General features: G+C 44.2%; 1 protein-coding gene across 1 annotated transcript in view; it reads left to right on the forward strand.

Annotated features, from left to right (window-relative positions):
- DNAH8 (dynein axonemal heavy chain 8) overlaps nt 1-22,430 on the forward strand; it is a 536,895-nt gene that overhangs the window by 90,218 nt on the left and 424,247 nt on the right. Inside the window, exons 12-14 of the mRNA XM_065401473.1 lie at nt 2,331-2,528; nt 15,271-15,347; nt 15,899-15,998. Coding sequence (XP_065257545.1) covers nt 2,331-2,528; nt 15,271-15,347; nt 15,899-15,998 — 375 coding nt within the window. The remainder of the gene's footprint in view (nt 1-2,330; nt 2,529-15,270; nt 15,348-15,898; nt 15,999-22,430) is intronic.

Below are 22,430 nucleotides of genomic sequence, written 5' to 3' on the forward strand. Positions count from 1 at the left end.
GTCTGCTCCCCTATACTCAGCTTTCTTTCTCTTCCTTTTTAAATAGGTCACTAGGGCAGAGCAGAGAGTAATTGAGCCCAGACTGTTCTGTTGGTGAGCGCCAGGCTGATTCTTGAAGGGGTGGTACACCCCTTCATAGCAAGATGGTCAGTTTTCCAGTTCTTTTTTATGTCCTTGTTTGGGTTTGATCTAGGAGCTTCTCAACTATTGCTTCTATGGCCTGGGAAAATGAGGAGAGTGAGAGAAGGAGCTTCCACTTCTGTTCTTGGCCCTTCCCTTAATCCTCACTGCTACTTCTTTATATCCTTCTCCTAAAGAGACCACATGGGGACACTCCATTTCTAGTAAAAGGGTTGAATATCTTCTCCAAAGCAGAGCAAGCCTCTGCCTAATTCCTTTTGTAAGCCATCAACAGCTTAACCGCCTACATTAGTGCTGGTTATGTACACTTCATCACAGGTGTCAATGCCAGAATCTCACAGGATTGTGTGCATGCAGTTGGTGGTATTGAACACAGAATTGGTAGTTTCATTTCACCATTTGAAATCTGAGCTAAATTCTCTGTTTGAAATGCATCCTGATGTACATGTATTCTTGCAGTGACTATTAAGAGCACATAGCCAGCCACCTTCTGAATGCTTCCTTGAGACACTGTTTTATAACTTTTCCTTGACCAGATAAAATCTGAGGTATCAGACACAGAGGAGATGCTCAGATGTCACAATAATGAGCACAGTATAGAATCCAAGACAGAGAAAGAGATATTGAACAAAGGTAGATGGGCCTGAATCCTATTGTCTTTTTGATTATCAGGAAGTACTTAGAATAAAATGACTACCATGTATTAAACATGGGAGAAGGGCTTGAAAATACATTTCATCAAGAGGATGTTAAAGAACTTTTGCATACTTCTTCAGCCTTGTGTTTCCAAATAAAAGCACACTGCAAATTGTAAATAAATAAAAAGAATAAAACTATAGTAAGAGAAAATCATAGATAATTGTCCCCTGGCGAAAGGAATGGAGGGGGAAAAACATATATGATAGATGCTTGTCACATTGCTTACAGCACCACTGGATGACTCTCAGGAACCACAAAGATGGGTGAGGTAGAAAACCAATCAACCAAACAAAACCTAAATAGGATAGAATATTTGGTTCCCTTGGTAAAGCTACCAAGAGGAGCAACCACAGCTTATAAAACTCTTCTGCCAAAGACAGTGTCTAAGATGTCATGTCATACTATTTGGAAACAATCTGAACTGAAAATAACAGCACAATTTTACCGATGTCTTCATATGTGGATGATTTTTTAGTACCTGTAATTGCTGTTCTTTTAGTAGAGCCTTCATTCCCACTAAAGAAATAATTCCTCTTGCTTTGTCAAAAGACTTCCTTTGATTCATCCCACAATGAAAAAATTATACCTTTTTTCCTTTTAGCCACTGTAATTTACAGCACAAAATTTACTAATCTGAATCAATTGCAGATATAGTTTACATTAAAAAACAACAACAAAGAATGCCAAGGAGAGGGGAGATTGCAAATAGTCTATAGAAAGATTAAAAAAAAAAAGTAAGTGATTCAGAACCATCGAATTGGTCCATTTGTTAGGAAGCTCATATTAGAGTATGATGATATAACTGTTATTCTCTTCCTCCCTTTCCTTTCCTTCATGTTTGTTTTTTGTTCATTTGTGGTATCTTGTCTTTAATTTGATTTTAACTCTTTGGGCCTGGGACCATATCTACCCATGTATTTGTCTGACTCCTAGCACAAAGGACTCTTAATCCAGACTGGTGCCTTTGGACAATACCATTATATAACTAACAGTGTTCAGGGGTTTTCAGATTCACTGGTGTGTTTTTCCTTGGTAATCATACAGTGCATATACTAGTTCTTGTGGTCTGTCTGTTGTGCTTGGAAATTCCCATTTATATATCTTAAACATTGGTACTTCAACTTTTGAGCCATTTCCCACCCTATCACTCAGATATTAAATGTAATTTAATGTAAAAGTTAACTATGGATAAAACTTCCTCAAGATACCAAGAAAAACAGAGCAAAAATATTGAAACAATTTAGATTAGGTTGAGTGATGGTGAGGATTGGGGTAAGAAGTTGAGGGAGCAATGTTTTGTTGTGAGTATTTTGATGAGGAATTCTGAGTGAAATAACTAATCAGAGCAGACTGGCCATTGGTCTCAGTCTAGTCTGTTTAGCCCAGGATGTAATTATTCCTTTGTCAACAAGAAGCACCACAAGTGAACTAAATGAACTGAAATAAATTCATAATTTGATTTGAGTGTGAAAAATATTTCTTTATTTCAGATTACAGAGATGATCACTGTAGTACAAACATTTTCTGCACTTAGTATGTCTACAATTGAAGGGATAGATATTTTGGCAATAAAGTTCAAAAATATCTACCAGAGTGTTCAAAAGAAACAATACGATATTCTCGACCCACGAAAAACCGAATTTGATGTAGATTTTGTAGACTTCATGACAAAAATTGAAGGTTTAGAGGTAAGTAACATTGTTATCTGTAATTTATTCAGGGCACGATCTCATCATTTTTACGTATTCAGAACCCCTTGGACTTCAGTGAGAGTTTTGACTGACAACTGTATGATTTGGCTTTATTTGGTGAATGGTAGAGTTTGTTAGGAAAATAATAACAAATTTCACAACTTGTGCAAAGGCTTTTATATTTACCTGATCCTTAAATTTCTTGCCTTTCTTATGGTTATTTATAGATTATTAACTGCAGGAATATACTTGCCTACAGTTTTGTCAATGATATAGGTGTCTGTTTTCCAGTTCTTGTGTACTCATAGCTCCCATTAATATTATAGGAGTTCTGTTCTAACTTTGGGAAAATGTTTCACAAATGTAAGTTTTGCTATATACTGTGTACAGTGGACACCATTGAAAACTGCACATTTACCCCCCGTGGTAGTTAAATTTACCAAGGTATCTGAGGAAGCATTCTAAATATAGGTAAATATTTCAAACATTGTGATAAAGATAAATATGTGGGTGTTGTAAACATTCCTTATTATTGACACCCACTGATGGGCAAGAGTTGGATCTCTTTCTGGGTTGATCTCTTGCCAGAAAAGATAGGTTCTTCTTCAAGTGATTGCACATGTCTGTTCTACTTAGGTATGTGCACATCCAGTGCACTTGAGTTGGAGAGCTTTCACTAGTAGTACCCTGTGCTTACCGGTGCCTTCAGCTGTGGGTTTAAAGGCTGGAACTGCCCTGACCTTCCCTCAGTTCCTTCTCATCTTCCATGGCTAAGAGTTGGAGGTCCTCATGCACTTTGCTTATGGTTTTTCTCGTGAGCTTTTTCACATCTTTTATTTGGCAAATGGTAGTTCACTAATGTAAATAGTTAGATTAGGATAGTTAGTAAGTAGTTTTGTGTTATTTTGCATTTTTTGTCCCTATCTTTGTTTTTCAAGGCCTGAGATGCTTGGTACTGGCTTTAAAAGACAAAAGTCCTCATGCTTTAAACATTGCCCCTCCAATCGGGTGCCAATGCCAACAAACAACCCACATACTCGCTGACTGTTATGCCAGGATGAGGGACACATCAGAGAAAAATGCAGCATTAGTTGTTCTTTTCTTAAAAGAACACAAACATCCCGGGCAGCATATCTATTCATGCATCTCCCCACGCATCGTCTAATGCTGGCCCCTCACAAGTTCTGAGATTTGACTTTATACCAGCGAGGAGTGCTCCCACAGCTTTGTCTGACTCCCTTCACAAAGCTGAAAAGACTATTTCCCACTGGGAGAAGAGGAGGCACTCCCCTTCACCAGGACCTTCTCATAAGATGCCCCAAACTGTGACTACTTCAGATCCCAGGAAGGGCTTCTTGAGCTACACAAAGGACCCTGGGGACTATTGTGCCTCAAATAAGTCATCTCAGACGTTAACTGTACCAAGGTGAGTGTGTGAACCTTGGCTTGATGCTCCCTGTTACCATCCCAAGACAGGCTTGACCCACCAGTGATGTCAACTCCATTACTGACTCTGTCAGTGCAGTTGAAATCAGTACCCACTATTCTGTGCATCTGTCAAGGCTCCTTCCCCAGCAGCATGGGGATGGGATAATTGTCATAGACTGCAAAAGTCCACATTCCTGATCAGCCCTTGTACTGGACATGTAACTTGGCTGTAGGCAAGGTTACAGAGTGTGACATGAAGGGTTGAATTGTCACCGAAACCTCCGGGTTGATGAGTTTGGGGTCCACTAGGGATTGGTGGATAGTCGACACTTGTGCCCCAGTGTCCCTCCACGCGATAACCTTCTTTCCGCCCACTCTCAAGGTTTCCCTTCGCTCCGAGGGTATTTGAGAGGCATCTGGGCCTGGGAATCTTTGGTGTGATTGTGGTGTAATGAACTGTAATCGGTTGGGGTTCTTGGGGCAGTGGGCCTTTATATGTCCCAGTTCATTACATTTAAAACATCGCCCTGCTAAGGTATCACCGGGGCGATGTTGGTTGGTGGAGACTGGTGTGGTGGGGTGAGAAGGCGTCTGGGGTTTCCCTTGGGATGTAGGTGGGGCCTTGGGTTGTCCCCGGTGGTAAGGTTTTGTTTCGGGTTGCCCCTTCTGATATTCGCTCCAATTGCTACTAGTTTTTTTCTTTTCTGCCACCTCCACCCATTTGGCTCCAATCTCGCCCGCCTCGGTTACAGTTTTGGCCTTCCCATCTAGGATGTACCTTTCTATTTCGTCAGGAACACCCTCTAAAAACTGCTCCATTTGCATTAGGAAGGGCAACTCTTCTGTAGATTTAACACTTGCTCCTGATATCCAGGCATCCCAATTTTTCCCAATGTGATAGGCATGTTGGGTAAATGACACGTCTGGTTTCCACCTTAGGGCTCTGAACCGCCGACGGGCATGCTCAGGTGTTAGCCCCATTCTGATTCTGGCCTTGTTTTTAAAAAGTTCATAACTGTTCATTTGTTCCTTAGGCATTTCAGCCGCCACCTCTACTAAGAGTCCACTGAGCTGCGGCCTCAGCTCTACCATGTACTGGTCTGTAGTGATGCTGTATCCAAGGCAGGCCCTTTCAAAATTTTCTAAGAAGGCCTCAGTATCATCGCCTGCCTTGTAGGTGGGGAATTTTCTGGGATGGGAAGCGGTACCTGGAGAGGGGTTTCTAGGGTTGGCTGGTATATCCGGCCTAGCCCTTGCTAATTCCAGTTCATGCTTCCTCTCTCTTTCCCTCTCCTCCATAGCTCTCTTGTGGGCAGCCTCCTCTGCCTTAATTTCTAATTGTTTTAGTTCCATCTGTCTCTTATGTTCGTTTTCTTTTTCTGTTGCTTCCAGTCGAGCCAGTTCTAGTTCGTTAGCTGCTTCACTGGTAGTCATTTTCCTGCTTTCTTGTGCTGGGCCACACCCCTCTGCAGTTCACTGAAACTGGGATGCACTCAGCTCAGGGCTGGCTTAGTTAACAGAGACTTTTTAACTAGCTATACCCGAGAGGTAGAAAGAAAGAAAAAACAATTCAGCTTGTAAATTCCTTTTGCCAGCTGCTTGCTCACTGCGTGAACCCTTCTCTTAACAAAGACCCTTGTTAAAAAAAACTTAACACCTCTGCCTTCATGCAAGGATGAGATAAGATATGCATCTACCTTCAGCTCTGCTAGAAAGCAGCTAGAAAGGAGAAAAAAAAATCTTACTGGCTTTTGGTTTAAAATGATCCCACCGCTCTGCCACCATGTCAAGGCTCCTTCCCCACTCTGAACTTTAGGGTACAGATGTGGGGGCCTACATGAAAACTTCTAAGCTTAACTACCAGCTTAGATCTGGTCCGCTGCCACCACTCCCAATGGGCTAACTCCCTTCCCTGGGTTGCCTTGAGAGACTCTTCCACCAACTCCCTGGTGAACACTGATCCAAAATCCCTTGGATCTTAAAACAAGGAGGAATTAATCATCCCCCCCCCCCTTTCCCTTTCCCCCCACCAATTCCTGGTGAGTCCAGATCAATCCCCTTGGATTTTAGAACAAGGAAAAATCAATCAGGTTCTTAAAAAGAAGGCTTTTAATTAAAGAAAAAGGTAAAAATCATCTCTGTAAAATCAGGATGGAAAATAACTTTACAGGGTAATCAAACTTAAAGAGCCCAGAGGAACCCCCTCTACCCTTAGGTTCAAAGTTACAGCAAACAGAGGTAAACACCCTAGCAAAAGGTACATTTACAAGTTGAGAAAACAAAGATAAAACTAACATGCTTTGCCTAGCTGTACTTACAAGTTTGAAATATGAGAGACTTGTTCAGAAAGATTTGGAGAGCATGGATTGATGTCTGGTCCCTCTTAGTCCCAAGAGCGAACTCCCCCAAAAACAAAGAGCAGAAACAAAAGCCTTCCCCCCACCAAGATTTGAAAGTATCTTGTCCCCTTATTGGTCCTTTGGGTCAGGTGTCAGCCAGGTTACCTGAGCTTCTTAACCCTTTACAGGTAAAAGGATTTTGGAGTCTCTGGCCAGGAGGGATTTTATAGTATTGTACACAGGAGGGCTGTTACCCTTCCCTTTATAGTTATGACAGCATCCATCTCTGCTACCAACAGAAGGACCTGCAACCTCTACTGGGGATCCGAACTCACTTTCCCAGATCCCGATCAACTTCAGTAGCCTTCCTAAACAACATACTGATCGTGGACATGTGTAGAGCAGCCACTTGGATGTCCATACACATGTTCACAAAACATTCCGCAATCAATGAGGGTTTAAGATTGGTCACATTGCTAGGTCTTACAGTGTTATCATCACTTACACATGCAATGCTGAAACCCCTTCTGTCCAATGAGAGACACCATTCAACAGTCATCTGAAGTGAAGCACCCACAGGGACACTCTTCAAAGAAGAGAAGGTTATTCACCCTGTGCAGTAACTGAGGTTTTTCGAGATGAATGTCCCTGTAGATGCTCCACTACCCACCCGTCTCCCCTCTACTTTGGAGTTCAATTTCTGGACTCTATGGTAGAGAAGGAACTGGGGGGGGTCTGGTCACATACGCAAGGTAGTTGCCAACAACAGCACAAGACGGGGACAACGCATGCGCAACCCAAACAAGCACTGCTGCAGAAATTCTTCAATCAAAGATACAGGGATGCACATTCACCTGAAGTGGAGCACCCACAGGGACACCCATCTCAAAGAACCTGTTACTGTACATGGTGAGTAACCTTCTTTTCCTCATCAAATAAGATCTGGTCACCAGAGACCTCAGGCCCTGAGAGGATTGCTAGTGAGACTCTGAGCACTTTGGTACTGTGAAACACGTTAAGACTTCAACTAAATCCCATACTTCAGTAGTAAAGGGCTTAGTGCGAAAGACTGCTATGACAAGAGAATGGATTCAGTGGAATCCTTTACCCCGTTGGTACCAACATCAGCACCTCACACAATGACTTCTGTAACATCATCAGTGCTTTTAGCAAGTTCTTTTTTGCCCCCAGTACTGCAGGAATTCCAGTACCTGAAAGACCTCATGATACCAAAATGAGCTTGAATCTCCACTCCTTGTAACCTCAGGACACCTCTAGGTATTGAGATCAAGAGGGTCGCTGACTGCTCATGTTTTTGTGAGACCTACCTCTTCTCCATCTTCTACTATCCGTGAGAAAGGGTTATTACCTCTGATTCAATATGTGGAGGAGCATTCTGACTCAGTGTCTGAACTTTCTGTTCAAGACTCTCCAATTTATTCCAGGAGGTGTTATTCCCTAATGTAGCTGCAACAAAGACAGGACACCAGACCCCTGTCTGCTATGGTATGACTTGGCATGACCAACACTGGATATCTCCCCACGTGCCTTATGGTCTCCCTCATTGGCCTTACTGGGATTCATGGGCAATGTACTGCCAGTAATTATGAGAGACCTCAACTCAGTCCCATAGGGAACACAGAAGACCTCATTCCCCAGTACTATCTATCCCTTCTCTCCACTTTAAGAGTCTGAGAAGACCTTTGAGGAGAAAGAGGCAAGGATGGACAAGGAGGTTACACCCCTTACAAACATCTCTTTGTCATCACCTAATGAGGCAGTAAAGCCACCTCTGCCATTGTTCGCTGATGACTTTAAACATTTCTAGGACCTGATGAGTGGGTCGCTGACACCCTGCACATTCCCCTGGAAGAATTCTGGGTTTCCCATCACAAGCTTCTGGAAAATAGTGCACAGCTCTTCCTCAGCACTGGTTGCACTGCAAATTACTGAATCCCTCCTTGAGCTAGCTTAGTCCATCTGGTAAACCCCAGCAATGTCCCCCACATACATGCAGGCAAGCTGATAAAAAATCCTGGCCTTGATTCTGTCACCCAGCACCAAATTCTTTTGTTGTCGCCCCAGTCAATGAAAGGGGCAGGCAACATACTCAAAAAGCCATCCCTTATAAGGATCAGAAACCTCCAGACCTTTTTGGTTGTAAGAACTACTCATTAGCAACATTACAGTTCAGGAAAAATAATCACCAGGTGCTGATGTCAAAATATGATTACCTGAACTATGAGACGTTTAATGCATTTATTGACCATTTGCTACAGGAACATCCAGAACAGTTCAGTGTCATAATAAAGGAGGGTCAGCTCTTGGCAAAAACTTCACTGCAGGCTTCACATGATGCTGCAGATACTGCAGCCAGGTCTATTTACAACACAGTAGTGATGAGGTGAGCTTCCTTCTTTCCGTTTTCTGGTTTCCATGTAAGATTTACTTTTCGATGGCCAAAAGCTTTTAGCAGATTACACAAATGACTCGCTTAATACCCTAAAGGACTCTATGGCAACACTTAAATCTTTATGGATATACACCCCTGCAAATAAGAGGAAGTTTAACAGATCTCTTTTGGCACAAAGATCCTGCCCTGCTCACTGTTCCACCTTCTGCAGGCCACTGGAACCACCAGCTAAGAGGTTGAGATTTTCAAAGAAAAAACCTGCAACTACCTAGATTGTGTCATTCCAGCCTTCAACTTTGTCCAAGCGCCAGTTCTGATGGTTCGGTCCAAGAGTCCAGACCACCCAATGACCAGGTTTTCTCTGCTGCAAAGCACAACCCCCCTTCCTCCATGTGGGCACTACCTCTCTCTGTTTCATCAAGCATGGGAGACTATAAAATCAGACAAATGGGCATTGAAGGCCATTAGTTTGGGTTGTATTGTCCAATTTACCTCCATCATGCCCTTCCAACCCCCTTCTCTGTCCCTCTTTAGGGATCCCTCTCAGAATCATTTGCTGACACAGGAGATTTCATCGCTTCTAAGTCTAAGAGGCATAACACCAGTCCCACTTCAACACAGGGGAAAAGGATTCTATTCGAGATACTTTCTGATACCCAAGAAAAACAGGGATTGGAGGCTGATATTAGATTTCAGACAATTTAAGAAGCATGTCAGACATCTGAAATTCAGGGTAGTATCCCTAGCAGCTATAATTCCCTCCCTGAATCCAGAGACTGGTTTGCGACCCTCAGGATCAAAAATGCCTATATCCACATAGCGATTCATCCTTCTCACAAAATATTTCTTTGTTTTACATTCAATCACAATCATTACCACTATCAGGTCCTACCCTTCAGCCTGTCTTCAATCCCAAAGGTGTTCTCAAAAATCATGGTGGTCGTAGCCCCTACCTCCGTTGTCTAGGAATAACTATCTTTCCCTAACTTGACGACTGGCTCCCCAGGGGCTGCTTATATCAGGAGGTAGTTCAAATAACAACTTCATTATGTTGAAGTCTAGGCCTGCAGGTGTAAATCTTGAGAATTCGATATTACTCCCTACACAGCAAATTCTGTTTATAGAAGCATTTCTGATTTTGATAATGGGTAGATCTTACCTCCTTCTGGCTCTGAAGGACCTTATCCAAAGAGTGCAGCTCAATCCTCAAGTTCCAGTTAAGGACATGTCTGTAATTGCTGGGACGCATGGCACTTCAGTTTTTGTGGCACAAAATGGCAGGTTGCATCTTCAAAGTTTCCAGGGGTGGCTTAGGACAGTTTATGTACCCAACAAACACAATCTGCACAAACAGGCATCTGTATGCACCTGAGTCATGCAGTCAGTCACCTGGTGGAGTAATTTGTCCAAAGTTCGTGCAGGATTCCAGTTCAACCAGAATCCCCCTTTGGTCATGTTAACATCAGACACTTCCCACTTGGGATGGGGAGCAGGTTTTTAGGTCCTCATGCAGTCGAGGGCAAATGGTCACAACAGGAAATCAATCTATTGGATTTAAGAGTGATCAGAATGCTTGGCTTCATTTTCTTTCCCTACTCAAAAACAAGGCCATCAAGATCCTGACAGACAACATAGTTTTCATATATTATATCAATTGTCAGGGCAGAGCAAGTCCCCCCTCACTCTGCACCAAAGCAGATAAATCTTTGGAACTGGGAATTGGTGCATAGTTAATCAGATAGTCATCTCAACTTCTTACCTCTTGGGTATACAAAACACCCTGGCAAACAACCTCATCAGACACTTCTCTCTAAATTACAAATGGGAGTTGGACTCCTGAGTCTTCAACAAAGTACTCCTACCTTGGGGATTTCTAGAGGTCAACCTTTTTGCCATGGCAGCCAACACAAAGTGCATGAAATTCTGGTCCAGAGGGGGACTCGATCCCCAGTCTCTGGGAGATGCTTTCTTCATTGCATTGACAAAAGGTCTTTTTTATGCATATCCTCCAACTCCATTGCTCTTAAAGGTTCATATCAAGATCAGACAGGACCAAGCCACAGTAATTTTGATTGCAACAACACAGCCAAAACAAGTTTGGTTTCCTCACCACATCAAACTCACCTTTTGCTCTTCATGGTGGCTCCCAATCAAACCTTGACTGTTGTCTCAGGAGGCAGGTCAGATGCTTCACCTCAATCTGAACATTCTGCAACTATAAGCGTGGTTCCTTAAGGTTCCTGGGACTAGAAGCTGCTGGTTCAATGGAAGTACAAATTGTAGATTCCTTTCAGCTGTTGAAAAGTACAAGACATATTTACCTTCAGAAATGGAGAAGATAATCACTAGTGTAACCAGTGCCATACTTTCTCCTATCCAGTTGTCTCTTTCTACAATCTTGGATTACCTGTTGGAATTGAAAATTTCAGACCTTTCTATGAGTTCCATCAAGGTTCATTTAGCAGTATAGTTTGTAAAGAAAGGGTCTTGATGAGATCACAACTAAAACTCCTAAGTCAGGTAGTCTCTGATTTCCACCTTAATCAGACTATACTTCTGCCTAATTGTTTTCCGAAATCACAAATAGAATCATAGAAGATTAGAGTTGGAAGAGACCTCAGGAGGTCATCTACTCCAACCCCCTGCTCAAAGCAGGACCAACACCAACTAAATCATCCCAGCCAGGGCTTTGTCAAGCCGGGACTTAAAAAACCTCTAAGAATGGAGATTCCACCACATAAGAACATAAGAATGGCCGTACTGGGTCAGACCTAAGGTCCATCCAGCCCAGTATCTTGTCTACCGACAGTGGCCAATGCCAGGTGCTCCAGAGGGAGTGAACCTAACCGGTAATGATTAAGTAATCTCTCTCCTGCCGTCCATCACCACCCTCTGACAAACAGAGGCTAGGTACACCATTCCTTACCCATCCTGGCTAATAGCCATTAATGGGCTTCACCTCCATGAATTTATCCGGGTCTCTTTTAAACCCTGTTAGAGTCCTAGCCTTAGCAACCTCCTCAGGCAAGGAGTTCCACAAGCTGACTGTGCGCTGTGTGAAGAAGAACTTCCTTTTATTTGTTTTAAACCTGCTGCCTATTAATTTCATTTGATGGCCACCACCTCCCTAGGTAACCCATTCCAGTGCTTCACCACCCTCCTAGTGAAATAGTTTTTCCTAAAATCCAGTCTAGACCTCTCACACTGCAACTTGAGACCATTGCTCCTTATTCTGTCATCTGCCGCCACTGAGAACAGCCTAGCTCCATCCTCTTTGGAACCCCCCTTTAGGTAGTTGAAGGCTGCTATCAAATCCCCCCTCACTCTTCTTTTCTGCAGACTAAATAAGCTCAGTTCCCTCATAAATTATGTGTCCTACTCCCCTAATCATTTTTGTTGCCCTCTGCTGGACTCTCTCCAATTTGTTCACATCCTTTCTGTAGTGGGGGGCCCAAAACTGGATGCAATACTCCAGATGTGGCCTCACCAGTGCCGAATAGAGGGGAATAATCACTTCCCTCGATCTGCTGGCAATGCTCCTACTAATGTGGACCAATATGGCATTAGCCTTCTTGGCAATAAGGGCACACTGTTGCCTCATATCCAGCTTCTCGTCCACTGTAATCCCCAGTCCTTTTCTGCAGTACTGCCGCTTAGCCAGTCAGTCCCCAGCCTGTAGCAGTGCATAAGTGCAGGACTCTGCACTTGTCCTTGTTGAACCTCATCAGATTTCTTTTGGCCCAATCCTCCAATTTGTCTAGGTCACTCTGGACACTATCCCTACCCTCCAGCGTATCTACCTCTCCCCTCAGCTTAGTGTCATCTGCGAACTTGCTGAGGGTGCAATCCATCTCATCATCCAGATCATTAATGAAGATGTGGAACAAAACCAGCCCCAGGACAGACTTCTGGGGCACTCCGCTTGATACTGGTTGCCAACTAGACATCGAGCCGTTGATCACTACTCGTTGAGGCTGACGAGCTAGCCAGCTTTCTATCCACCTTATAGTCCATTCATTCAATCCATACTTTTTTAACTTGCTGTCAAGAATACTGTGGAAGACCGTATCAAAAGCTTTGCTAAAGTCAAGGTATATCACGTCCACCGCTTTCCCTATATTCACAGAGCCAGTTATCTTATCATAGAAGGCAATCAGGTTGTTCAGGCATGACTTGCCCTTGGTGAATCCATGTTGACTGTTCCTGATCACCTTCCTCTCCACCAAGTGTTTCAAAATGGATTCCTTGAGGACCTGCTCCATGATTTTTCCTGGGACTGAGGTGAGGCTGACCGGTCTGTAGTTTCCAGGATTCTCCTTCTTCCCTTTTTTAAAGATGGGCACTATATTTGCCATGAATAGGCATGAAGAGAGTCTTCACACACTCGGCGTCAGATGGGCCCTCTCTTTTTACATAGATGGGATGAAGTTCTTTAGTACCTCACCTCAGCTATTTGTATCCTGTGCAGAGAGAATGAAGGCAATATCAGCTCAAAACTTTCTAACCGGATAACTGCTTGCATATATTTCGGTTACGAGGTAGCTAACACCTTACTTCCATGTAAGCTTTCAGCTCATTCCATGAGAACCCAGGCTCCTTCAGTGGCTTTCTTAAGAAATATACCTATATTGGACAACTGTAGAGCAGCAACTTGGTCTTCGGTACATACCTTTGCCAAGCATTATGCCATCACCACTGCCTCCAGAGCTGATTCAGTCTTTGGGAAAGTTGTGCTGCAATACTCTTTTAAGTAGACTCCAAGTCCCACCAAAAAGTACTAATTGGGAGTCACCTAAGCAGAATAGACATGTGCAATTACTATGCTTTGTGAGGTGTCATTTGAGAAGTCATGATCTGTTGAACATTACTATCTTGTTGAATATTGTGTTACCATTGTATGTAAAGTTATGAAGTTTTACTCTGTGTGTTACTGAAATATGTTTTGAGTCTGAGATGCCCACAGCTGGCCTTTTGGTGGCAACAAGGGAGCAACTAACATCCCCAAGACAGATTCACATTAGGACTCGCCAGCCAGGGGTTGATGGCCCATTAAGGAGAATCCACTCTTCCACTAGATCCCTTCCGAAGCACATAGACAAGGGAGGCCTGGTGTCTCAGCAGGGCACATAGAACATACCACCCCTGACTCCATGTTTGAGACAGTATCTTTCCATGCGCATGGATTGGGGGGTATAAATTGGAGTCTGTAACATCAGCCAGGACCTCTCCCCTCCCACATCTACTATGAAAGCAACAAAAACACTGGGAAGAAAAAGACTTTGAAGTGTGGAGTTTGGTCCCAGACTGAGCAGGGAATTCAGCCTGTGTATTAATAACTATGACTTGCTTAGAACACATAGAAAAACTGTTTGATTCAAATCTTGCTTAGTCTGATATAGCAGTCTAAATTCTAAATGTCTTTATTTTTTATTTCTCATGTAACCATCTCTATCCTTTACGCCTAGCACTTATAATCACTTAAAATCTATCTTTCTGTTGTTAATAAGCTTATTTTAATGTTTTATCCTTACCAGTGAGTTTATTTAAAGTGCTTGGGGAATCTGCTCAGATTACAAAGGCTGGTGCATGTTCACTATCCTTTGATGAAGTGGTGAACTAATTAATGATCTTGCATTGTTCAAGAGAAGGTCTTGAGCTGCATAAAATGGTATATTTCTGGGGTGCAAGGGTTGGGGGGTTTGCTGGTGTCTCTTTCTGTATAGTTCATGAGTAGCTTAGAGAGCATTCACCCAGCATTTTGCTGGGTATGTCCCTGCACGTTGTTGGCTGAGTGATCACAGCACTTAAAGGGGTTTATTGCTTATCATAGCAAGTGGAGTTGCTGTGCCCCTCCTTAGGAAGGTTTAATGGCTTTAGAATTCCAGCTACTAGAATTACCTTCGTTGATAGGGTGCCATCTCTTTAAGATCAGGGCAGGTTGGATGCCCTCCCAATGATATATAATAAAGTTACCAGAGTTTTGGTGTAGATAAGACTTATAGGTACTGCAGTAATGGGTTTAATAAGGGAGCTCAGTTTGGATGTATGGGTTATGTCTCGTTTTGCTGTTATTATTGATAATAAACTTGGCTTTGTAGCCCTTGAGTCTTAGCAGTCTTCAGGATATGAGCTCTGGGGTCCAGAAGTCCCTATGTTGCACTTCCAGTCACACATTAGGAGCATGGACCCAGGAGTTGATCTCTATTTTATTAATAACTCACCTTTGGAGTAACTGTTGTTACAATTTCTGCTATCAATAAATACTCAGAGAAAATATTCAGAGAAAATTATGTATATGTTGAACATGCAAATATATATGATTTGAAACAACATAGAAACAGCAATGATTTCTTGTCATGATCTTCCTTGTTTTCTCTTTCTAGATTGTCATAGTGGTCTTTCTGTGTCTTTTTATTACATTAAGAAGGTATATTTTTTTGTAAAATACTCTTATTAAACATCTAGGAAAGCTATAGTAAATTAATACAGAAATATGTAAATTACTAGTTATTAGTCACATAAAATTTAATATAGCTGGAAATACTCATATTTGTCTTAGGTGCAGATACAGACATTTATGAATACTTGTTTTGGAAGAATTTTGTCTTCACAGCATTCAGTTCAGCTACTTCAAAGGTAATGGCAATTATGCTTACAAATATTTTTAAGTACACCTCTACCTCGATATAACGCTGTCCTTGGGAGCCAAAAAATCTTACCGCGTTATAGGTGAAACCGCGTTATATCGAACCTGCTTTGATCTACCGGAGTGCGCAGCCCCGCCCCCCCGGAGCACTGCTTTACCATGTTATATCCGAATTCGTGTTATATCGGATCACGTTATATCGGGGTAGAGGTGTAGTAATGTTAATTTAAAAATGAATGACCTAGTCTAGTACAATGTATTTGTGTCTTTATGGACCATGCAAACTTTGAAAGCCCATGGATGAATACTGGTTTTCTAGCATATTTTAAACATTCCTCTGTTTCTTAGTTTAATGATAATGTCAGACAGGTTTGGCTAGAATTTATCCTTTGGGCAATTTTTTTTGTCACACTCTAGTTTTTGCATAATGCTCATATAACTTTATATATCCCAAAGTTCCAGCCTAGGTTATTAGATCTGCAGAAACATTATTTAAAGGAAATCACTCTAATTTCTTGTATTTGATTATAATCTAATATAGGTTTCAGAAGCTGAATATGCCATGTCTTCAGCAGGAAATAGCACATACTGTTGGACTTATTCTTCAGCATTACGTAGCAGAACTTGAAGCTACTAAAAAGGTAATTCTTTTTTGTGTAATTAGACATTTCAAATAGTGTGTAAGTATAAAATCTCCAATATTTAAATATATTCTAATCTAAAGAGTTCCTAGTTTATTTTTTAGCCTATTTTATTAGTCTTGATTTATTATACTTCTTCCTGCATCCTACCGAAGAAAACATCCTGTCTAATGTGAGCACACTTTTCCTTTCTAAGCACATCTGGGGGAATGCTCCCTCATGAAAATTTTGCAATTTAAAACACACCAAAACATTATACTATTATTACATAGGTTGGCAAAATGAAAATATGTAATCATTTAGCAATAACCATACCTTGGTTTTACACATCAGCTATTAAAACACAAGACCACATTAGCTGTCCAACATATTTTGCCTAGGTATAACATGATGTTTATAAATCTAATTATCGTTTACACAAGGCCACTTTATACTGTTCTGACAGTGTAAAAGGGCTTTAATTATATTTACATCCCACTTTATATTTACATCTGGCCCCTTTACATGACTAAAGTAGTGCAAATGAGAATCAGGCTGTAGGTGTCTAATTGAGTAAACTATTATCCACTACACAGACTGGTTATAACTATTAAATTAGTGTCACTGGTTAGCTCTTTGATTGTTTTAAGGCAAACTATTTATGAATCAAAAAGAGCTTCCCAGTAGAGAATTGGGGGTAGGGAAGTCCATCCCTAGTTTGTGCAAGCCTAGAAAACATGGAATATGATCAAGTAGGGCCAGATTTTACTTATCTGTAATGTAGCCATGCAAGGAGCAAGACTTCCTTCCTTCTCTGCTTTGGCACAAAAGAGAGCATGGACTGCATGCGTAGTACTCCCCACAACCAGAAATATTGGAAGTGGTGTGTACAGAGGCATTGGAGATTTTTGTTATCAGTGCCCATTTGGTCAGTGTATGCTTTCTACTGGTACTGTTCTGTTGTGTGTCTAAGTTAATGATGATTCAAGATTGTCAAATAACAGGCTCAATTGGAATTATTTAATCAAAGATTATTAATCAGAGATTAGTACAGCACTATACAAAACATACAAAGAATAGATACATTACCACCCTTTGATGTGATAAAGAACTGGGTCTGTGTCTCTTCTTCACTGCAACCGGAGGGATGCGCAGTTTCATCCCTCAACTAATTCTAACACCAGTGTCATTATATAGGGTTTTTAAACAAAGAAAACCTTTTTGCCATAAAATACATATATTCTGATGTAATTTCTATATATTCTCAATTTACCTGATTTATGTGTGAAGGCATAATTATTTACAGCTGAGAGGACTTCAAGATAATATCTTTCAGGGGTTTTTTCTTCCCCCAGAATCATTCTTCCCTGTTGATTCTCTAATAGGAAACATGTACAGTAACAAGACTATCTACAGGTCTATAGACATGGAGTTGCCACGGATTATTAGATACAGTCTAACACACAGAATTCCTGAATAGGATTACTTATCAGTCAAGGACCAGTGTTCTGGGCCTTAGAATTCAACATACTCTTTGTTAATATCATAAAGATTCCAGAAAATAGTGGATATATAAATGAATCAAATATACAGAAAGAAAAGGACTAAAAGAGTTAATATTTACTAACAGATACTAACACTCCCAACTCTGGTACTGGTTTGGTATATGGTACTGGGAAATGAGGGTTTATAATGAGACTGAATCCCCTTTACTCTCAGGGAGATTGCATTTGGTACCAAGATGAGACATGATGCCTCTGTCAGTACTGTTCTCTTCCCTAGCACTGTCTGCAAATTAGGGTAAACTTTAAATTAATTCTTTAATTACTGCTCCATTTCTAGAGTCAGGGATATGATATTCTTTCTTTGACTCCCAGCATAGTGGAAATGCATCATCTGAATATTCTCCCTGAGATCGGTCTCCAGAAGGGGCCCAGATAAATTTAAGGCATCGTAGTATTCTAGATTTAGGCCCAGATTTTTAAAGGTATGTAGGTGTGCTGTGCTCAGCATTGCAATGCCTATCTGATTTAGTAGCCTAAATCTCACTTTCAAAGGGGATTTAGGCAGTTATGAGCCAAAATCCCATTGACAGTCAATGGGATTAAGATGCCTAAGTGCCTAAATCCCTATTCAAAATGAGATTAAAGATTTGTGTACATGGTGCCACAGACCAGTCCATGGGGGTATGAACTGCATGATGCTGTAATGTGTAGCACTTGTGATACAGCAGGGCTGGAGGGCAGCAGGAGAGTGATAGATGGGAGATGTATAAGTCCCAGGATGATCAGAGCCTTATTCTTCTTCGAGTGATTGCTCATGTGCATTCAAATAGGTTTGTGCGCGCCACGTGCACGATCGCCGGAAAGCTTTTCCCCAGCGGTACCCGTCGTGTCGGCTGTGGAGACCCCTAGAGTGGCGCCTTTATGACGGTGTATATATGTCCCTGCCGACCTGCTGCCTGCTCAGTTCCTTCTTACCGCCCATGATGGTCGTTGGAACAGCTCAGTTTCTTGCATCTGCAAGTGCCTTACCTAGTGGTTCCCTTGTTTTTGTGTAAATAGTCGTTAGTTAGTTGTTAATAGTTGTAGATCAGTTTAGCTTACTTCGGTGGCTTCCCCCGTTCTACTCTCCCCGGTGCCAGGGCATGCCTCAGTTGCAGGGGTTTAAGGTGTGCGAGAGGTGTGCGAAACCTATGCTTACAAGGGATCCACACGCCGCCCATCTCAAGTGCCTCGGGGAGGACCATCAGACAGATAAATACCCTATTTGCAGGTGCTTCAGACCCAGGACTAAGAGGGAGCAGAACTATCGTCTTAAGCTCCTCCTGATGGAGTCGGCCCTTCAGCCACAGCTAGAGCCAACACCAGCATCCTTGGTGTGCAGGGCACGGGCCTCGGTGCGGGATGTCCTGGCACCGAGGAAGGACTCCGCCAGGGAGCACCGGCACCATTCCCCAGCCCGCAAGGCCAGTGCCACCAGGTGGCACCATTCACAGTCCCCGGTGCCGCATAAGAAAAAGAAACGAGACAGGGAACGTTCCCTTGGCAAGAAGCCGAGGAGGGATTCCAGTGGGGTGCGTCCTCCAGCGGGACAACCTCGGTCTGGTCCTCAAGAATTGGCACCGTTGACTCCGGCCCCAGTTGCAGAGCCGTTGAGTCAGGCGAGAACGGACTCCCCTACCCGGGATGATTTGGAGGAAGAGCTTTACCTCCCCTCCACTCCGGATACATATGAGGCAGCTCGAGACCTCATTGCCATGACAGCGCAGTACCCGGCCCCGCAGGTGCGGGGCCTGGCTTCGCAAACTCAGGCACCGCCAGTGACGGCACTGACTGCGGCGTTGTGCCCAGCACCGCGGGCAGCTCTGACATCCTTCGTGGCACCAATGGTGGCACTGCTGTTGATTCATCATCATCTCCCCAATACTGCCCGTCGGCACCGTCGGGCTCCGCTCCCCTGTGGTCGGGTACAGAATACTCGTCAGAGTCAGATGCCGAATCTTCTGTCTCCCGACACAGCCACCACTGCTCCTGGTCCTGGGACCAATCCTGGCACCATAGGCCAGTGGAACAACCGACATCAGCCATCACTTGGCCACCCCAGTGGCAGGGCCCAGTACAATGGCCCTTTTGGACGCCTTGGGCCTACCACCAGGCTCAGGGTCAGGGATCCAGGCCGGTATTGGTAGTGTCGGCCCCCCGTGTCCCTCCATCAGTGACATCGCTGGTAAGCTACACCCCTAGCGCCCCTGAGGACCCCGTATGAGACCAGGGCTGCTGAGCTGCCACAGGCCCCTCCTCCACCAACGTTGGTGGCACCTGAGCCTCTGGTCACGGGGAGCTCCGAGATACCTGACTCAACCTCCAGAGAACCGGAGGGGCAGGAAGACCCTGTCCCGGGAACCTCTTCCTCCTCCTCGCTGGATGAGGCGGTTAGGCTTGGGGCCAGAGGGCTGTTTGGCTGAACCCTGGCCTTGGCCCGAGGAGGATTGCAGTGGGCGCCTCCTATTATTCCTGCCCCTTCTCCTTGATGGATCTCGTCTAGGAGGCCCAGGGTAGAAGTGGGACAGGAGCTGAGGTCTAAAGGGCTTTCTCTGAGGCGCTGGGGTGTGTAACCCGAGAGTCCTTTAGGCTATGCAGGCATGTGTCTGTTTTGAGCGAACAAGCCCTCGCAGTCAAAGGGGAGGTCCTGTTTGGTGTTCTGGACCTCCGGTGGGATACCCAAAACCTGGAGCCTCACACTGCGCCTCATTGCAATGGCGGTGGCCATGGTTCGAGCCGCAGAGTCTGACGCATCCAGTGCTGCCTGGAGGGCGGTCCTAGACACCATTCTACCCTCCTCAAGGAGCGAACCAAACTCCTTGCGAGAATTGGCCGGGATTAACTCCTGGAACTTAGCCAACGAGCTCCAGGAATTAAAAGCGTATCGGCTAAGCACTGCCTGCTGATTCGCTACTTGAAGCTGGGGCCCACCAGTCGAATAGACTTTACGGCCAAAGAGATCCAGCTTCTTGGCATCCTGTGACTTAGGAGCAGGGCATGGCTGTCCTTGCCGCTCCTTGTGGTTTGCCGCATCAACCACCAGATTCCCCGGCTGGGGGTGGGTAAAAAGGTGCTCATAGCCCTTTTGCGGCACAAAGTAGCATCTCTTGAAACCTTTAGCCCTTGGTGGTATAGAGGCTGGGGTTTGCCAGAGCACCTTCGTGGTGTTCTGAATTGTCCTTATGAGGGGCAAGGCCCCTCTAGAAGGACCCTTGGGAGTGAGGAGGTCCACCATCGGATCCGAGTCCTCTATAACCTCCTCTGCCTGGAGGTTAAGGTTAACTGCCACCCTCCTAAACAGGTCTTGGTGTCCCTTGGTCGGCAGGGACATATATACACCGCCATAAAGGCACCACTGTAGGGGTCTCCACAGCTGACCCGACAGGTACCGCTACGGGAAAAGCTTTCTGGCAATCGTGCACGCGGTGTGCACACACCTACTGGAATGGACATGAGCAACACATATCGAAGAACAACAGTTACGAGAGGTAAGTAACCGTTTTTTCCCTGTGGACTAAGGCGAGGTTACTACAGGTTAATTAGAGCACCTGGAGCCAATTAAGGCCCTGTCCAAGACCTAATAAACCCCCCTGCTTCAGTCAGATAGGAGGAGGGAAGGAGAGCTGACTGTAGTTTGGAGGTGTATTGGTGTTGACCAGAGAATCAGAGTACTGGGGAAGGGAGACCCTGCCCAAGCAGGGCAGAGGGACTCCCCCAGTACAAAGGACTGAGAGAAACCCTGCCCAAGGGGAAAGAGGGTAAGAAGCCTGTGAAGCTGAAGGGGCTGGGAGCAGAATAAGGGGCAGACCTGGGTCCCTTCCCTGCTCTCCTTCTCTCCCCCTCCAGGGCACTAGCGGAGCCCAAGAATAGGGGCAGGGCTGGCGCCCTGACCCACCACACCAAGGAAAAGTGCGGGACCCATCACAATAGCGTTGGCCATTTGCCACACGCTCTAACTCCCCAATGTAGATGCTGCTGCCATGAACTAAAAGGTATCTAGTGTATGTTTATGTTGTCCTGCATCCACCGTACAGGGGTGTGATCAGTGACAAGGATTAATTTACTGCTGAGAAGGTAATATTGGAGTGGCTGTATTGCCCATTTCACTGCTTAGCTCTCTTTTTCTATAACGGAGAAAGCCTTCTCTCTTAGGAACTGTTTGTGGCTCAGGGAGAGTTCCTTGCCATTGACCACCTGGGATAAGACAGCCCCCAACTCAACTTCTGAGGTATCAATGTGTAGGAGGAATTCCTTGGTGAAGTCTGAGCTGTAGAAAGCAAGCTCCCCACAGAGGTGATCCTTCAGGGTCTGAAAGGCCTTCTCACAGGTTTCTATCCAGCAGATCTTTCTCAGGCTGCTGTCATTGAACAGATCGATGAGAAAGGCTGCAATAGATGAGATGATATCCCTGGCAGAAATCAGTTATAGGATCCTGCCAGCTCCAAAACCTGGTTATCAGGGCTGGGGCCTGGGCGGCCTGAACTAGAAGTTAGTGTCAGGCATGGGTCCAGGGACCAGAAGCCAATTACCAGCAATCAGGTTGGGTGGAATACCAGGATATCAGAATCAAGGGACCAACCGGAGGGCAGGAACTAGGAGGCAGTTACCAAGAGTCAGGCCAAGTCAGGATACCAGAAGGTCAGGATCAGAAGGCAGGAGCAGATAAACACTAGACCAGCAGTCTGTGGCAGGGTGAAGTCCAGTTGTACAGACAACTTCCTGTTTCCTCTTCTAGCTTAAATCCAGAAGCATTGGAGCTCGTCTAATCAGAATGTGGGGGTGGGGCTAGTGTCCCAGTTGGGCTCCATGAATCCCAGTCCCAGCTGCTGTCTGTTAGCTGCTGGGTGGAGGACTGGAGCATGAAGATTCACAGGGCCACTGCGGACCTGGCTTCAAGACCCACAGGGCC

The sequence above is a fragment of the Emys orbicularis genome, chromosome 3 (assembly GCF_028017835.1).
Source record: "Emys orbicularis isolate rEmyOrb1 chromosome 3, rEmyOrb1.hap1, whole genome shotgun sequence".
In the NCBI taxonomy this organism is placed as follows: domain Eukaryota; kingdom Metazoa; phylum Chordata; order Testudines; family Emydidae; genus Emys; species Emys orbicularis.